This window comes from Lepisma saccharinum, chromosome 27 (assembly GCF_977018435.1).
Source record: "Lepisma saccharinum chromosome 27, izLepSacc3.1, whole genome shotgun sequence".
NCBI lineage: Eukaryota > Metazoa > Arthropoda > Insecta > Zygentoma > Lepismatidae > Lepisma > Lepisma saccharinum.
In genome coordinates this window covers 5,659,823-5,679,832 of record NC_139255.1, presented here as the reverse complement: position 1 = coordinate 5,679,832, position 20,010 = coordinate 5,659,823, and the positions used below count along the sequence as shown (strand labels likewise).

Genomic DNA, 20,010 nt, shown 5'->3' with positions numbered 1-20,010 from the left:
AAAAGAGTTACAATCGTGAAAAAAATATGTAGACTGCAATAACTGATAATTTAATTTAGATAAAAATGGATTATGCATATTTTAAGAAATATAAATTACTGAGACCACTATTCAGCAGTTACAATGTTAAAAGCTTAAGATGTCTAGATGGAGATCGAAGCAAATATTTTCCAATAATTGCAATGACGTTTGTTTACCGTTTTGGAATATGCAATTAGTGGAAATTAGTTGAAGTTATTGAACTAACTAATTGAGTTGGATTGGTAGAAAGCTGATTTTTGTCATGTTAAATAATGAAATTTCATTTTTGTATTCATGATTTTTCATTTTAGTCACTTTTTGTATTTTCCAAAATATTACAAATTAGTGATTACTTTATTTCATTCCACTCATATATATACACACACACATGACAATGCAATTAGATGAAATATCCATGGTGGAATATGTTGTTGTTATAAAAGACTTCCATATTTAAAAAAGAAAAGTGAAATGTTTGGAGTGTTTGGTTTTCCACTGTTATTAGAACTATTCTAGATAATTGCAAACTAAGAATAGTTGAAATTCACCTTCTCTTTTTGTCTTATTGTGAAATTCACAAATCTCAAATGTTGAACAAATGTTAATGAGGTGTTACAATAAATATAATTGGCTTATATTGCATTATAAACTTCTGTCCATTTCAAAATAATGTACATACAAAAATATTCCTTGCCTCTTCTATATTTGCATAAATGAACTGCCAGTTTGTCAGCAAAGCATTTGCTTAAAATTAAAAAACTTCTTATTTCTTTATGTAATTTATTAACAGATGAAGAAACATTTTGAAAATTTATTTCCAGGCTCAAATTTTTAGAGAGCATCTTGCTTTCAACTATTCTTAAAATATGTTTGTTCTTTTTTAGGCTACACTACTACATGTGATAAACAAATGACACTTCTAACATTTGCATACCTGAACTTGTTAAGTTCATCACGAGCAGATGTCAACCGACGTAAGAATCTATCTGCTCTGTCCACAGACCGGTCATAGCGTGTCTTCAGATTCTTGGCATTCTTCTCAAGCTGAGCAACCTCATCACCGGACAACACATCTGCTCCTTGGACAACAACTTGCCGCACTTGGTCGAGGCATGTAGCAACAGGTCGTGAATGGTCTTCAAGATCATCTTTCAGTATCTGATAAAGCAATATTGTGATATACTGATACATAATTATATAAATGTTGAATCTTCGAAGACAATATTTTATACAAAACTAATTGACTGATTTTGTTTATTTTACTTTGCTTTCTGCCACTTTTTGGCTAGTCACAAAAATGAGGACGAGTGATGATATGATGAAATTGATGAAAGGACACTCACATAGAACACCCATGCCCAGGCCAGGATTAGAACCCAGGACCCCTGGCATCATAGCATGATATGCTAACTCCTCTGCCACAGTGGTTGGCTATTTTCTACATAACTATGATAGAAGTTTAACAGGAAGACAAAATTATTAGAGGTGAGCTGATACGGATGGTGATGTATCAGAATCAGCTGATAAAAGTTATATTGGTGTTGGGAAGTATGGAAAGTAAGTAGCATATTGCACCATTTCATGAAGGTGTACATAGAGATGTGGAGGTAGGGGCCCACACATTCTTGATCTTGGCAATTTTGGAGGTGATGTGATCAGCACCATGCTCTGACCACCTTTACCCCAGGTAAAGCTGGGTGAGCCCCAGAGCCACTTTATGCTGGGACAAGGCTGGAAAAATTCCAACCAACCCCCACCCCCACCCGGGAATCGAACCTGGGTCTCCCATGTGGCAGTCAGATGCCCTCCCGACTAGACATGGCTTACTATCTAATATGGCTAGCTAATGAAAATTTGTTGTTCAACCTTAAGAGGCTTAGAAACTACAGTACGATGACATTTGCTACAAGATAGGAAATTACGCCACTTGAAAAAGGAAGCCAAAGCAGCAAGTTTAAATCCCTCACCTTCATTATGTTGATCTGGTTCTTAAGTCCATCGGCATCTTCTTTAACAATCTCCTGGGAAGCCAACTTTTCTTCGATTTCAGAAATCCAGATAAGCAACTTAGAGATGGTGTCATCACAGTGCTTATATTTTTCTTCAATGGCTTGCTGATGGAGAAAATTGCCACAAAAACATAATCTACATGTATTGGACAGGAATTTAAGAACAAAAGCATCCAAGTTATTCTAGAATGATATTTCTCTCTAAACAGCGAGTGTGGTGCACAAGCCAAAAAAATTTCAATCTACTGCAATTTTTCAATTCATTAACTGTGTGTTTAATAAAATAATAATAAAAAAAAAACATGTTACCATGACTCTAGAAAACTATTTTTGAAAGCATTGTGACATTTTATGAAGTTAAGACTGCTTTGCATAGGTCTAAGCTACAAATAGTGCACACAGCAGCTATAGCCACACTCTCATACTTTTTATAAAAAATGAATTTCATATTTCAATTTTAAAAAAAAATGCTTAAACGATATGTACTGCCATCTTTTAATTATGCTCTCTATTTTTGTAGAGGTGACTCCTGTGAATGATACAATCTTATCGAAAACTAACTTTCAAAACTAAACAGTGAATTATTTTTATGTGTACTCACTTCAACATTAAGTCAATATATTTCTTTTTAATTCAGATGAAAGCACTAACTCATTTCCTAACTACAACATGAAATTTTACTATTTTTCACATATTAGAAAAGGATAAATCAAAGTAATTTTAATTTTGTTTTATGTACAAAAGTGATCTGCCCATTTTTCTTAGAAAAAAGAATAAAAATAATACAAAAGTACTTTGATCACACTTAAGTGTTTTCATTATTCCACAATGATATTGACAAATTAATTTTAATTTCAAAATTGAAGACTTTCTTTGAATATATGTATAATTCAGAGAGATGCACAAGATTGAGTTGCATGATTTTAAAATATACTCAAGTATGGAGATGTAACTAAGAACAAGGAAGGAAAAAGTGAATGAAGTAATACCAGAATCCAATGGAAATAAAATAACATGGATAAAATAACATTGGTTATAATAATTTGAACTGGAATAAAACTGAAGAAAAAATCTCCTGCAGACAAATTATGTAACACTGCAAATATAGAGATTACATGAAGAAAATTGAAAGACTTAAGTACCTACAATGTTAAATTATCAACCAGGACCATTCTAGGATGAAAGATAGTTATTGAAGAAAAATAAATGAACATTCAAATTTGGCAATTATCTAGAAGAAATGACAAGATCTATGACAGGATTTAAAATTTTAGGAAGTGTGCATGTGAGCTCTTGAGCAACACTACTTCAAAAATAAAAGCAAAATTGAAGACTTTCAAAAACACTATGAAAATTCATATTTACAAGAAAATAGTTTTAAAATTTTGCCACTGAAATGTAAGCCTGAAACATAAAGGCCAACCTATTTGCAGAAAAAATATGAAGCGAAAATGCCAGAATTCAACATGCTCTAACTTATAAGTAGATTGAAAATATAAGGAGGCTGTTCTAAGAAAAATGCAGGAAATTTATGTTCAGAAGAAAGCAGATGGGGTATTTCTTTAACATAATTAAGATAAAATTTACAAATGGTTGGGTCCTTTTAAAAAATAAATTTCTGTTGTTTAAAAGAAGTATGTCATATTTATGTTTATTTTTAACATTACGCAATAATATGTATTTGATGATAAATTGTTAAGCATGCATGCATGACCACTTTTGTTCAGTCTGAATTTCAGTAACCAAAAAATAGTGACGATTAGAGAAATCTAACTGTAAAATCCATCAAAATTATACTAAATTAAATACTCTAAAAATTATACAAAAAAAAATATGTATCTTGGAAATGCATCATCAAAGGTTCTCCCAATAAAACAAGAATATTCCCAGGAAGAAAAAGCAAAGAAAGATATAGCACCAAACCACAAGATACAAACAGGCAGATTTCCATGGTGCTGAATTCAAGAAAACTGATAAGTGATTTTCTTCCTCTAATAGTTTCTGTACTTCCTAACTGAATTTCCCAGTATTTCATTTCATTATATGATATAGAGAGATCTAAATAGCTTCAGATAATGCTATTTTCACCCTTAAGAGAAACAAAAATGCTAAGCTTTAAGAAAGATATTCTGGCAGTACACGTCATAAGCTGAGACTTCCACCTTGCACCAATTTCATTCCTTCATATAGCAAAGCTCAACAATTGCATTAAAAAAGAAAAATTACAACATTCAAATGCATGACAAAACAAAGAATGGGACAGTACACAGCAGTAATAGCTAATTAAAATATAAAAAACAGCATTAATAAAATGCACGGGACTATCACTTAAAGCGAAAAGAAAAAAAAGTGTTGCATATGCTCACACGACACACATACGCACACATCATAATACTCAGAAAAACCTCATACACACACGCAGTTTAAAATCAAAATGCAGACTTCACACACACTTAATAACAAACTTGACCAAACACCAAACAAATGGCTTTGTTATCATTAAATAATTTCATGAAATAAGACACAAAGTATTAAACACCTGTAAACAAACAGCAAGCAATATTAAGAACAACACTCCTGCAATAAAATATCGTAATAATAAAACCTGGGAAGAAATTTACAGGAAAACCTGTATTTTGGAATATAATGAGTGTCAAAGAAAGCTCTGTTAGACATCATATCCCATGTTAGTTTTCGTTACAAGCAAATCTACCGTGATTATCAAGTTTTTTTTTAGTATACTTGTCTTTTTTTTATCGTTATGTTAGCGCTTGCATTAGTTTGTAAAAGGCACCACATTTCTTTCAGCTGGTTGTTCACAGCCTGAAAGTTAACTGTAAAAAAAGAAGAGGAAAAACACCACACACACAAACATTTCACTTTAAACATCCTTTCCACCTTAGAGAAATTTTCCATTCCAAACAGTGTATCAATTCCAACTGCATGCTCAAAAAGCACTACAAGATGCATATTTCAAGAGGGGAGGGAGAGGGTGCTATCACTTGCAGCAAGTCAAGCCAAACCGGCCACATGTAGGGTGTAGAACCAGGCCTCACGCAAGTCCTGTAAGCTACTACTCAGGCAGCCGAGGCCCCACAATGCAGCAAGCAGTCTTACCCTTGCCTCCGCTGTCAATAGATATCCTCTGTCCAGAGCTTCGAGAAGACTGATCTTCTTCCCTGTTGACGTATCTAGCATCTCACCTCTATTAGCATCTATCAGCCCAGCTTCGATGGCTTCCAGGAGCGAGCTGATCTTTCCGCTTTTTGGATCTTTGACAACTGTCGTCGTTGGATCTACAAGTCCGTTATCAATAGATTCAAGGAGGGTTAATTTTCTGCTGGTGAAGGCATCGGTGAATTTTCCTGTTCTGGGATCGTACAAACCAAATTGCAGAGCTTCTATCAATGACAACCCATGCTTAGGAGTTACAATTAAACCGGTATCAACCGCTGCGGACAGGCTAACAAGGTGACTGGTAGCGGTGTTCAAAACATTACCCTTATCTGAATCCATTAAGCCCTTGCGGAATGCTTCGTGAAGTTTTACTAATTTCTTCTTCAGTGTGTCTTTCACCAATGCTGAATCAGGGTCAATTAGTCCAAGAGACATAGTTTCTTTCAACGTTAAGACTTCTTTCGAATTCGGGTCTGTGAATTTTCCAGTGTTCACGTTCAAATGCCCTTGTTCTATAGCTACGTCAAACGTCAAAGGCTCTCGCAAGAAGACGACAGTTCCTTGTTCGAATATGATGCACAAAGTCTTAACTTTTCCAGTCTGAGGATCGAACATTGCTCTTTTGTTCAAGTCTATTATTCCTTCCACGATTGCTTTCTTCAGTGTCTTGAAGCGTGCTGTGTTGGGATCTTTCACGACAGCAGACTCTGGGTCGATCAACTCATGCCTGATCGCTTCCTCCAATGTACACTCTCGCATTGTTCTTGGATCCTTGAAAGTGCCTCGTTGGAAGTCAATGGAACCTCTACGTACCGCTTGTTGGAATGTGATTGGACGTTCAACAGTAACCAGTAACTCTTTCTCTATGGCCACGTCTATCGTGTACGTCTTCTTTGTCTTGGGATCAATAACTCTTCCTCTTGGCACGTCGATACTTCCGTCCTCAATGGCGGAGTTGATGCTTTTAAGTTTTCCTGTCACTGGATCTTTCAGAGCAGTTGTGTTTCCATCAATAAGTCCGTGAAGAATTGACTGTGCAATATCCAACTGGTCGCCAATGTCGGGATCTACAAAACGTCCTACTTCTGGTTTGTAAAGTTTGTGTTTCACAGCCTCTTCAATTGTTAATGGCTTCTTGGCAGTTATAATAAGGTGCCTTTCCTTTGCTTCTTTCAAAGAAATAGACTGTTTCGGTTTAGTTTCTGGCATGTTGTACACTCCAGCAACGTCATCAATTAATTTAATTTCAGTGGCTTCGGGGAGCTTCATGTATTTGCCGCTCTTAGCATGTTTTATTATGGATTTCTGTGGATTGACCAATTCCTCCTTGCAAGCATCTGCTAGAGATAACTTTCTGCCATTTGATGGGTGAATGAATTTGCCTGTTTCTGTATCATACAGCCCTATTGTTATAGCTTCGTACAGGCCAAAACTACCCTCTATGTCAACAATGAGGCCAAGTTCCATTGCTTCTGATAGAGGGATCACACACCCTGTTACTGGATCTTTAAATTTACCCCCTCTCCTGTCAATGATTCCAGCTCGACATGTCTCAACGAGAGAGAGTAGCCTTTCCGACTTCTTGTCCCAATAGCAAGGCAACATCGAATTTATTATAAATCTACGAATAGCTTCATGCAAAGTTATCTTTTTACCAGTGTTAGGATCAGTGAATTTTCCTGTCTGATCGTCATACAAGCCCTGATGGATAGCTTTCTGCATTGATATAGCAGCCTTGCTGTCGATAATCAAACCCAACTCGAATGCTTTTGAAATAGACACCTCAATGTTCTCTGTGAAGTCTTTAACTTGAGCAGTCTCGCCATCAACGAATCCCATTTTTATAGCTTCAGCCAACGATACCTTTTTCCAGAAACCACTTCGTGTATCCTTCACGTGAACCGAATCAGAGTCTATTAGATTCTTTTCCACTGCAACAGCCAGAGTTAGATACTCTCCTGTTGAAGGATCTAAAAATTTACATAGATCTTCATTGTAGACTCCCTTGAATAGAGCTTCACTCAATGTAATTGGTCTTCTAACTTCTATCAAAAGCCCCTGCTCAAAAGCCTCCTGGAAATCTAACTTCCGGAACTTTCCCATCTTGATCGTGCCAGCTTTTGCATCTACAATGCCTTCCTTGATAGCTTGCACAAACGTCATCATTTCGCCACTGCCGTGTTTTTTGACTAGAGTAGATGCAGGGTCAATGATACCACCTTTGATGGCTCTATCCGTTGGTAGTTTCTCTTGAGTTTCGGGGCTTATGAATTTTCCTGATTTTGGATCGTAGAACCCTTTGAAAACTGCTTCTGGTAAAGAAAACTTTCGTTTTGCCGGTATTATAAGTCCTCTGTCCAGGGCATCGTAGAAATGCATTTCGGCTCCATTCGTAGGGTCCACAGCCATGCCAGATTTTGGTTCAATAACACCAATCTTGATGGCATCTCGTAAAGTGATAATATCGCCTGATCTTGGATCTTTCACAGTCAATGCATTTCTGTTTATTTCTCCTCTCTGAATAGCATCTTCTAGAGTTACGCTTTCATTGTTATCGCTTAGAATCATCAAACCAGTCAAAGAGTCATAACAACCTTGCGCTAAAGCTTCCTGCAATGCCCATGGTTTCCGTGTTGTTAAGATATATCCTTTCTCAAATGCGACATCCAACGTCATGAGTGTAGGGTAAGTAAGAATTCCTTTCTCCGCATCTAACAGCCCTGAATTGATGGCATCGGATACAGAAATTATTTTGTCCCTCTGAACATCTTTCACACTTATAAATGTGCAGTCAATAAAACCAGTCTTGATACCTTCATCCAATGTAAGTTCGTCACCCGTAGCTGGATTGGAGAATTTTCCCGATAAGGGAGAGTAGATGTCCTGTACAATGGCGTCAATTAGCGACACTGATATTTTGTTTGTTACTATCAATCCTCTTTCTAAGGCAACATCTAACGTCAGTGGATTACTTGTTACTGTGTCTTTTAGCTTCCCTGTTCTTGAATTTACCAATTTTGATTGTAAAGCATCGTCAAGGGACACAAACGTGTTCGCTTTCGTATCTTTACATTCTGTGATGAACGCATCTACCAAGCCTCTTTTCACACCTTCTTCAATGTCAATAGGCTGGTTGGTCATAGGGTCAGTTATTTTACCTGTTTTAGGATTGTATAGTCCCTTGTTGATGACTGCTTCTAATGATATCGGTTTCTGTTTCGCAACCATGAAACCTTTAAGGAAAGCTACTTTGAATTCTATTTCTGTCCTCGTTTCCACATTGATGATTACGCCCTTGTTCAAATCAACTATACCAATCTCTATCGCTTCAGATAGGGGAATTATGTCATCATTCTCTGGATTTCTGATGTTGACAGACTTTGGATTGACAATTCCACTGTTAAGAGCCTCTACCAGCGGAACAGTCTCTCCTGTGACTGGATCTTGGACGTCACCTGTTGCAGCATTATAGAGCCCATCCTCCACAGCCTGTTGGAAAGTTACTGCACCCACCTCCGGTGATGAACTTGGAAAATGTCCATTAACCTGCTGCTCTTTTTCGCTAATCCATCCTAACTGAATTGCTTCAAGGAATGTAACTCTCTTTCCTGTTTTAGGATCGACAATATGGCCTGTGTTTTTGTCGATTAATACATTGTCTAATGCGTCATTCAATGTCACAAACGAACCACGGCGTAAGTCTTTGACAACGATATTTTCAGGGTCAAACAAGCCCAGATCAATAGCCTCGTGGAATGTTATTGGTTCCTTAGTTTCAGGATCTATAAAAGCATCCGTATCTCTATCATAAACGCCTTCTAATGAACTTTCCACATCCAATTGTTTTATTAAAGTAACTTTGTACTTTGTTTTCTCTTCCACAAGGTTAACTTTCAGTTCACTGATGATTTCAACTATGTCAGTAGGGCTTACCAAGTTCTCTGACAAAGCTGTGTCCACCATTACATCCTTGTTTTGTGATGGTACGTATATCATACATTTAGCAGGTTGAATGTACTTCTTCTCTATAGCTACATTAAGAGGAAGCCTTTCATATTCAGTATCCTTGCTGCTTGGTTCAGCTTGTGATTTTGTCAGAGTGCTTGCAACGGTAGATGCTACCAACTTCTCTTGCTTTGTGTGCGAGGGGCTCTTTCTTTCCGGCGATCCAGTCTTGGGTGAAGTTTTGCTACCCTTTTCCGTAGATGGCGATCGAGAGATTCCCTTTCTTTCAGGTGATACCTGCTTCATGGGAGAGATACTCCTTGCTGGACTTGCACTTTCTGGAGAGCTGCCTTTGGAAGGACTCTTTACGGGACTTGTCCGGCCAGATTTCTTCTCTGGAGAAGCAGATTTCGTTCTTGGAACTACTTTCTCGGGACTCTTCTCTGGTGAGACTGATGCACCTTTTCTGGTCTTCTCTGGGCTTTTCTTGTCATCTTTCTTGCCCCTCAGGCTCTTCACTGCCTCCGCCACAGCCATTCCTGCAAGAATGGGAGCTCCCACAACAGCAAGCAGACCCATCTTTGCAGCCTCTTTGACGTTCACGGACACTCCAGTTTTATAGTTTTTCACACGTCCAGTTTTCGGGTCTATTAAACCCTTGTCAACTGCTTCCCTTGTTGATATCGGGGCACCGTTTACAACATCATACACCACCGAGTTCGGATCTATCAAACCTTTATCCAATGCTTCTTGGAATGTAAAGCTTTTGCCTGTTTTTGGATCTTTGAACTTCCTTGTTTTTTCATCGTATATTGTGTCGTAAGCTTCCATTATATTTAATTTCGTTGTTGCAGAAGTAGATTTTTTTGAATCGATTGTTGATGTTGTTGGATCAAGAAAGCCTTCTTGAATAGCTTGAGATATAGCCATAGTTTTTCCAGTGGCAGGGTCTCTATACGTTCCTGCATCAAGATCTACAAGGCCTTGAGCCACGGCATCTGAAAATGACATTTTTATCTCTCTGGTGGTAAATTCTTCTTTAGTTTCGGATTCATCTTTTACAATACCTCTTTTCCTAGCTTCATCCAGGGATATTACTTCACCAGTTTGGGTATTCTTAACTTCGTTTGGACCTAGTAAAACGTAACCATGGCTAAGTTCTATTGTCTTTGTGGTGATCGTGTGGAAAGATGTGACTGTCTCTGTGACAGCGGTGACAGTTCCTGGTTCAAATGACACCAGATAAGGAACAGCTTTGATTACCAACAGGCCACTTTCAATAGCTTCCGTGATAGGTATTTCCTCACCAGTCTTAGGGTTAGTGAAGATGCCTTTCTCGCTATCAATCAGATTGCACTGCAAAGCTTGAACCAACTCAACACTGTCTGGTGTGACAGGGCATGGGACTGCCATGATAAAATCCTCTTTTACTGCTTCTTCAATTGGTTTCCTTTCACCAGTGACTGGATGCACAATTTCTTTTCTTTCCGAGTCAATCAAGCCTCTCTGGAGAGCGACCGAGAATGTCATGCCTACTGGAGGCAACCCTTCAGCTCTAACACCTTTCGGTTTCTCGAAAGCATTGTAAACTTGAACCGCATCCAGAAGTGTCACGGGTCCACTTATTGTCTCTACCATAGAGTTATTTTCATCGACTGTTCCCTTTTCAATTGCCTCTTCAAGAGTGACCGATGCTCCCGTGTCTGGCTCTGTTACTTTCGATAAAGGATCGACAATTTCGCAGATGATAGCTTCACGTAAGGTCAGCTGGCAACCAGTTTCTGGATGGACAATCTTCTGCGAATCCGGATCTATTAAACCTTGGTCGACTATTTCTGGTACAGCTAGGCTGTGGGCAACAGGTACAAGCAGTTGTCCAGAAGCTGAATCAAGTATCCCTCTGTCCATTGCCTCTTGAATGTTAAGCACATCTCCTCTTTGTGGATCTCTGATGCTACCTTGGCTTGGATCAACCTTCTTCATGTTCACAGCCTCTGCGAGACTTAATGGTTCTCCATCTGGGCCAACAAAATTTTCTGGCTTCTCTAGAATCTCCACAGTCTTCTCGTCAATGAGGCCAGTGTCAACTGCATCTTTTGGCTTCACAAGTTTCTTTCTCATCTTCTGAAGAACAACAGGTTTTGCATCCCTTTCAGGGCTTTGAGTCAAAGATCTGGCTCGTCCGATTGTTACGCTAAACTTAGGTTCCGTTGTGACTCTTCCTCTTGTTCGTTCACCTGCGGAAGGTCCTTCATCGTCGCTATCATCCAAAGGTATAGAAGTCGTGTCTAGAACCTTCACTCTACTTTCCTGTGCTTTTTTCAGCTGATCAAGATCATTCTTGCTGAGCAGACCTCTCTTTACAGCCTCGTCAGCGGATAATTCCTCGCCAGTCTGTGGGTCCTGGATCACTAATGATGCTGACACAATTTCGGTATGAGTTGTCACCACTTGCTCAGGCGATACTTCCACATAAGTCTCTAAGGCATAGCTCTTTAGTGTTTGCTCATCTATAAGACCTCTGTTGTATGCCTCTTCTAGGCTGATATCCTCACCTGTAACTGGATCGACTACAATTGCTTTCTTCATGGAAATTGTTTTAGCACCTTTTTCTATAATTCCGGCTATTGCTTTGCCTGCTATGATAGGTGCCCCTAATACAGCAATGACTCCAAATTTCACAGCCTCACTTAAAGGTATCTTCCTTCCAGATTTATCCTTATATTGACCTGTTTCCCTGTCTATCACACCTTTCCTCATGGCTTCGTTGATGTTTAGCTCCTTGCCTGTGTATGGATCTTTCACTTTAACTTTCCGTGGTTCGATCTTACCACTCTTCACAGCTGCGATAAGATCGGTCATCTTTCCAGAGTCCTGTAATATCACCATTGCTGTTTCAGGGTTATAAATTATTCCAGTTGACACTTGGACAGGATATGAAGGTTCTTGTGTTATGCTTTTGATTTCAGTGAACGTTGGTATATTGGAATCTGAGTTAATATCTGACAATTCCACAATGTCTGGTTTTCCGTCCACTTTTGTAACCTGAATTAGCCTATGAGATGACGTATCAACTACCATTCTTTCTTCTAGCAGCACGAAATTCTTAGCAATTGCTTCTTTCAGAGTCAATTTCTTTCCAGTCTTATCAGTGTAGTGGCCAGTAGAATCTAGGACATGTTTCTCCAAACTTCTCAACAATTGTATCTTACGACCATTATTGTTATCTATCACAGTTGCAGATTTTGGATTTATAATTTCTAACTTGACACACTCCTCAAATGACACCAATCTGTCAGTACCAGGAATTATGAAAAGCCCAGTCACTGGGTCAATAAGTTTCTGTTCAATCGCCTCGGCAAGGAACCATCCATCAGGTGGAAGTTCATATACTTGCTTCTCGGTGCTGATTGTCAAGGTTGAAGTATGCTTAGGAACCTGTTTTATTGGTGATAAGGAAGGACTAACATTCCCACTGTCTGTCTTTGCTGGAGATTTACTCTCTCTTCCAGAATAACTGGCTTCAGTCTTTAATGGCGACAGTGGTTCCTGATGTTTTACGGGCGTGGATGGAACGGAGGTTGAGCTGTCTGTTCCGAAAGCACCAGAGGTTGGAGATGAAAATTGAGACATTCTCTCTTTCGGTGAAAGACTTCCGGTCGGAGATTGCTTCACAGGTGAGGAACTTCCCGAGTGTCTCCCTTTCACAGGCGAAGAGCTTCCGGAGTACCTGTCCTTCACTGGTGATGAGCTGCCGGATAACCGGTCTTTTCCAGGTGATGTGGTGCCTGGAGATCTGTCTTTTGTAGGCGAGGCAGACGAGTGCCTGTCTTTCACAGGTGTGGATTGTTGTCTTTCCTTTGTTGGGCTTCCATGCTTTGAACCTGCAGAGCATGCTGCATGTACCGGGCTTGGAGATGACCTTCCTTTTCCTTTCTCTGGTGAACCAGGTCTGCTTCTAACTGGTGAAGTAGCTTCGTCTAATGCAGCAGCTTGTGCCTTCGAGAAGCCTAACAAACCCTCCCGCATGGCATCCTGAAGACCCCACACTTTGCCAGTGTCTGGATCTCTGAAAGTCTGCGTACTCTCGTCTATCAACCCTTGCTGAATTGCCTCTCCGAATGTCATCTTAACTTCTGATGTTGTTACTCCACCTGACGTAACAGTAACGTACCTCTTGATTGTCTTTGTAACGGTTGCTGTTGTAACAGTTATGTTCAGTAAACTTCTCAAAAGAGCCGCACCTTCAGGAGTAATCAGTTTCTTCTGCACGGCCTCTTCCAAAGGAATCGGCTTCTTGGTTTTGGGTTCGATAACCTGGCCTGTCTTTGGATCCAAGCAGCCTTTTAAAACTGCTTCCAACACTGTCAATTCCTTGCCTTTACCATCCTTCTTCATTCCTACTTTCTTGTTCAGCATTTCTAATATTTGTGGCTGGATGAATGTCTTCCTAACAGCTTCATCTAGCGACATGCTTTTCCCAGTTTTGGTGTCTACAAACGTACCCGATCTGGAGTGAATTATTCCTTTGCTAAGAGCTACGTTAAGACTTACATACTCGTTACTTATAGGATCTTTGATGCCGTCTATATCGAATATCATTTTCTGAGCAACGGACGTAATTAAACCCTTATCGACAGCTTCTGGTATCGTGCACACTTCTCCTGTAAGGGCATCACAGAAATAACCTTCCGGGAGAATTATCCCTTGAGCAAAAGCCTCTGTGAGAGTGAGGAGCTCTCCTGACTCAGTATTCGAAACAGATTTAGCGTCAACATCTAGCAAGCCTCGACCTATACACTCCAAAATTGGAAACTCCTTTCTGTGAATTGGACTTAAGATTCTACCATTATCACTAACTAATTCGAGATCACAGCAGTCTTTTAAAGTTAATGGTTTCATAATTAATTGGCGCCTTTGTGCATCTTGCAATGTTAATTTCTCCTTAGTTCTCTTATGGATGTATCTGCCCTGTTTAACGTTTAAAATCCCTTTATCGATAGCTTCCAAGACAGTAACTTTATTGTCCGTTGTTGTATCCACTATCTCCCTTGTATTGCCACTCAGAATGCCTCGCTGTACAGCTTCGTCGATCATATATTTTTCCCCTGAGTTCCTGTCAACTAACTGACCAGTGTAATTGTCCACAAGTCCTTGTGTAATAGCATCCGCAAGGGCTATCCCGTGAGAGACCGTATCATCATCTTGCCTGTCGAGATGGCCTCTCACGAAGGCCTCTTTCAGAGTCATACGGTCACCACTCTTTGGATCTCTGAACTCGCCTGTCTCTGGATTCAGATATCCCTGCAAGACGGCTTCTGCGATTGTCAATTTAGGCACACGCACGATCTGCAATTCTGTAAGAAATCTTACCTTTTCTTGATGCACTACCCCCAATTTCACTGCTTCCTCCACCGTGATTGGTTTCCCAGATCTAGGATCGACGAAAGATCCTTTCTCTGCATCGTATAGTTCTTTCTGTATAGCTTCCAATAATGAAAGCTGAATTCCTGTTTTAGGATCTATGATACCGCAAGATCCCAGCAACTTTTCTGCAAGAGACGGATCAATAAGGTCCTGTGCAACAGCCTCCTGAATACTCATTCTACGACCTGTCTGTGGATCCAAAAATTGTCCTGTCCTGACATCCAGTACCCTCTGTTTAATCGCGTCACCCACGGTGAGTATTTCACCAGTTATGGGGTGAACAATGCCACGAGCTTCACAGAAGCTCTCCGTAGAAATCCCCTCCTCGATCTTTTCTATTCTTTTCAGAGAACGTATCTCCGAAAACTGCATGCTACTGCCCCTCGTCATCGATGACTCTGAGATAGCCTCGCCATTAGTGGTCCCTCCAACGTAAGCCTCGCCGTTTCTGGAGGATGTTATGATTGATCTTTTCACTGGCGACTCATCTCGAGAGGTCGTGACAGTGACAGTAGCTACAGATGTGCGACGAGCGCCGTCGATGTCGTGCGTACTGGAACTGTGCACAACTCTGGAAAGAAAAAGAGATGGAGATATGTGTAAGTGCTAATGTGCAAGTTACAAAATTTACACAAAAATCAATTATAAAATGCATATGTATAATTATATCTTTCTCAATGCGAGCTGAAATGCCTTGGGTTGACTTGTTACATAGGTACTAAAGATTCAGAGTTCTCGTATGTTACTTCACAGCATGCTTTTACTCAATACATTGTATTTAACCATATAAATGTTTTTGGAGGAGGAGGAGCAATTACTATTATTAGATTAGAACCACTCAACTGAAGAACATGTTAACATGTTTTTCTATTGTTCACAATAAATTTTAGAAACTGGTCCGATTAATCAGTAGTTAATTGATACTGGCCATTACAGGCATATTGGTATACCGGTTTATCAGCAAATTACTGATAATATATGCACAGTTTTTCTGTGTGGTATTTAATGTACACAGCTGTAAAATGGAAATATATATGAATGGCTTATTGCAGAAAGGGACCTGAGTCACTTTTGCACAATTCTGAGAAAAACAATGAAAAATCGTATAATATTAATAGTGTAAGAAATAAATGTGCCGTTGTTGGCTCAATTCAACATAATGAATAGTTAATTTTGCAACCCTCAATGCACCCCCCTGCAGTATGCTGCTAGACACAGTGGAAATGAAAAAATTAACTCCGATACCTCAAAAATGTGACTCAGGTCCCTTTCTGCAATAAGCCATTCATATGTAAACGTTTGAATTTTAGACTAATTTCAATAGCCACTGCCACCACCCTCATTGGAACTTGCTGCACTTTGAATAGAAGCACACCCAGCAACAGTGCAACAAGTTCCAATGAGGGTGGTGACAGTGACTATTGAAATTAACAGAACTACGGAAAAAACAGTTTTGCTGAAAAAGTGAGTACTAGTTTCTCTATATGTATCTACTACTGTGTCTCTCATTTCCCAAATATGAAAATATGCCCTGGTTTTGTAAGTAAATTTCTGAACAAACAGGGTCTTTCTCAAAGCAAAACCCATTGGAGTCACCTGGTTGCATGCAGTAATTAAGGAGGCTAGTGATCCATTCTTCAAGAATGTTCAAGAAACATTTGCAATTTATATCAGATCAGTAGAGTATCAGCAGCATTTGTATAGTTTACTATGCCAGTACTTCATCTGTATCACTAACAATTAATACTTGCCCAACCCTAATAAAATGCATGCTTTTACACTGCGGCAATTGTAGTGATGTATTTTAATGTACTTCAATAACATACTCAAAAACATATATATTCTTTATCAGAAAGGCAGACTTGACTGCAATGCTATAAAAATAAAATAATGTTTAGTAGGGTAAGTCAGATTAAACTGAACCCTATCATCATTGGTCAATATATACATACAATACTGTAATTTTAGTGATTTTATTGCTATAAATAGCTTGTAATAAGAACAATGTCCTGCCTGGTTTTGTAATGTCTAAACATGCAGTTTCTTTTCCACATAAAACCCACCGAGTCAACAGTTACAAACATTACTTAATGAGGTGAATGAACCACTCAAGTCAGTGCTCCAAGTGAGGGGGATATGGAGGGATGGTATCCCCTGGAAGAAAAATTTAAGCCAAGCATCCCCCTTCTCCCTCTGTCTTGTTGCCATTTTAAAAAAAGTAGCATCCCCAGCTAGCCCGAGAGTCTTGAGAAAATATTCCCTCCCCCCACCAATGAACTTCAAGCTCTAATTCAGGTTAAACAATTTTTTACTGGATCTGTAGAATATTGGTTATCGATATCTGTAATTTACATATAGGTAGTGCCAAAAATTTCAAAGTGGCCCCTAATATGAAATTATACAAGAGTTGTAAAAAGAAAACATAAGAATGAAATTGAAAAAGCAAATAAACAGACATCTCGCAATATGAATTGCTAATGAACTAATTATCCACTTTTTGCTTCTGCTATGCCAAGTCATGCTTTCCGTGTTACGGTGACTCAGGATAAACAATGAAAAATGACTAGTTTCTCGCCTGATGAGATTTTGGCCACTTGACATTCAGTTCGAGATTTGCAATTCATGCTTGTCATGTTCTACAATGGCCAAACAAAGGGTAATGACTTGAGTCATATTTATTTTAAGATTTAACAGCCAATTCACAATTTGAAAATAAACTACAACTTTACGTGTGTACTCTGCCCAGGCACAAGTGACTGCTACTTCCAATGAGAAATGGAAGAAAGACTAAATTTTAATTTCTTGCCTAAAGGTTAAATAAAAAAAGGTAAAGCAGTGTGTCATGGAGGCATGTAGAGGGTGTGGAAGTAGGGCTCTACACATTCTAGATCTCTGTCATTGGGCTGCTATTACTAAGGAGGGCAAGGCCCAGAAGTAAGTAATGATGAGGCAAAGACAATTTTGAATTATTAACATACAAAATCTTAAATTAATATATAAATAAAAGTATGTTAATCAATACCTCAACTATCATTATTACTACATTTATCATCATGTCATTGTTACCGATATAATGATCCAGCTTTCACACCAAAGCAGCATGTGACACGTGACATACAATGTTGGGATTTCACACTGAAGTAACAAGTGACAAGCAACATGGGCCCATCCAATACATTGATTGATTGATTGATTGATTTTGTTTCCTTTAAATTCACTGTAAGCACAGAAAGGCTAATTGGGCCTCGACCTACAGTTTGGAGCGAGATCCAAAACACTATATGCCTCCACCAGGTTTCAAACCTGAGATCCCTTGATTACAAGGTGATAATGTTACCACTATGCCATCAGGGAGGCACTTACTTGCCTATTCCACTGCCCCCAATACCCCACCTAAATAAATTCTTTTTAGTCCAAATACACATTTTTTTTCTGGTGTGCATTACTATATCACAGCAGACTCTCTTCAGTCCTAAATTTTATGAATTTATGTGGAGCAAGATGAGTTATGAATCAAATCTACTAATAGTTCTTTCTGCTGTGTGCACCACAAGAACAAATCGCTAATACACACTTGCTCAAGAAAAATAGGGGAGGGGGAATAAGAAAACTGTAATGCATTCACATAATTCAGTTCTTCAACTTGCTTTCAACCAAAATTAATATTTCATTCAGAGCAGCACACACACAAGGCAACCTAATTTAAGAACTGGTTCACCAACTATTCACGTTTGACAGCAGTGATATATTAAACTTGGGTAAAAAAAACTAACACTGGACATTATTCTTTTCCTTGTACAAGTTCTCAAACTATCTCGCAAAGATAGCGACATAAGGTGGGGAGAAAGAGGTATTGATCGCCATTCCTTTCTGACAAGATGCATCACCAAATTACCTCTGAACATGTTCGCATCCACCTACAGACGTTGTACTCACAATTCAACAGGTTTCACAAGTTCCAGTGCCCCTGGGGCATTCTTCTTCCAAACATTAATGGCAAGCTACTTTCACTGACCTTAAACCTGTGACAGAAGCGGCGAGGAGAGAACAATTTATTTCTGATGTAATTTCATTCAATGGCACTTGTGGCTTCTTGGAAGAACACCTAAGGGAACAGCCATGTTTGGGAAGTGTGGCAATGACATCATCGAACTGTTGAGGTTTCATTTTTATTTATTACACTGAATGACTTTATGATCCCGAACAATAAAAGTTGAACTTTTAAAAAAATGTAAGGTTTATTTCAGTATGCAAATTACGTCGTAAACATTTTTAAAATGTTCTTGTGTTTATAGGTCAAATACTTTAAACTGGTGCTTGAAATGAATTGCTTCAAGTGCTAAAACTATATTTTTCTCAGTTTATTAGACTTTTATAAAGGCCATTCAAGGAAACTCCATTCATATTGTTGTTCTGTTTAATTCTGTCACGATCTTGACACTTATACAGGTACAGTCAGCAGCAAAAGTATTATTATATTTAAGCTTTTGACTAACGATAAGATAAAGTTTCCCTGTCACACTGCACCTTGCCATGAAGGCACCAATAGGGAGGGGACGAGGGTAGGGCCCCATACATTCTTGATCTTGGCACTTTTTGCAGGTGATGTGATCAGCACCATGCTCCAGCTGCCTTTACCCCCAGGGTTGCTCCCAGGTAACCATTTATTTCAGGCTGAGTAAACCCCAAAGCTGCTTTATGCAGGGAGAAGTTGGAAAAACTCTGACCTTGAATCACACACCCGAGGAATCGAACCTGGGTCTCCCGTATGGCGGTGGGAGCTTAGGCATGTTTACTAAGGCAAGTTCTCCATAGTATATATATTTTCTTAATGGTACAGCCAAAAAGGAGCTCTGGTGGTCTAGTTTATGTTCATCTACTGACCAGTTTCCTCTTGCCTGTTATCAGATGACAATGAGGTTAACTGACTAAGGATTACAAAATATTGCTTCCTTTCCAAGATCACCACTATCTCTTAGGGAGCTTTATGCTTGGCAATGCAAAGCAACAAGTGACAGGCTGCAAATGACAAGTCACATGCAACATGGGGGTTTCACACGAAAATGACGAGCAACATGGGCCCCTCCAGTCTATATGAAAGCATTCACTGCTCATGCATGAGCAACAGACTGAGGCGACAAAATCCACACTGTTCAGAAAACTGCTCAGCCTAAGAGACACCCAAACGATATGTGTAGCTTGTCACATCGCTCTGCTGTGAAATGTTGTATTTATTTATGAAGGTGTATTCCCTTTAAACAAGTTGTCTGCCACTAGTAAGTTTTACTTATGATCTTTATGGAAAAAAGTTTCTCAAACTTCTTATCTAATAGATAAATCAATGAAAACTATATTTTAACACTTTATGAGGGTTATTTTAAAATAAGAATCTTTATGAAGGTAAATACTACAAGTGTCACACGTCCTTCCC

At 39.0% G+C, this 20,010-nt stretch overlaps 1 protein-coding gene across 40 annotated transcripts in view; it reads right to left on the bottom strand.

Moving 5' to 3' along the window:
* The window catches only part of shot (dystonin-like protein short stop), an 888,743-nt gene that overhangs the window by 116,415 nt on the left and 752,318 nt on the right, over window positions 1–20,010 (bottom strand). For 35 of the 40 annotated variants that reach the window (XM_083113147.1, XM_083113158.1, XM_083113144.1 and 32 more), the window contains 3 exons: window positions 5,148–15,150; window positions 1,989–2,135; window positions 956–1,179 (listed from right to left, as the gene is read on the bottom strand). In XM_083113147.1, coding sequence (XP_082969273.1) covers window positions 956–1,179; window positions 1,989–2,135; window positions 5,148–15,150 — 10,374 coding nt within the window. The remainder of the gene's footprint in view (window positions 1–955; window positions 1,180–1,988; window positions 2,136–5,147; window positions 15,151–20,010) is intronic. The other 5 variants (XM_083113177.1, XM_083113178.1, XM_083113182.1 and 2 more) reach the window with 2 other exon arrangements.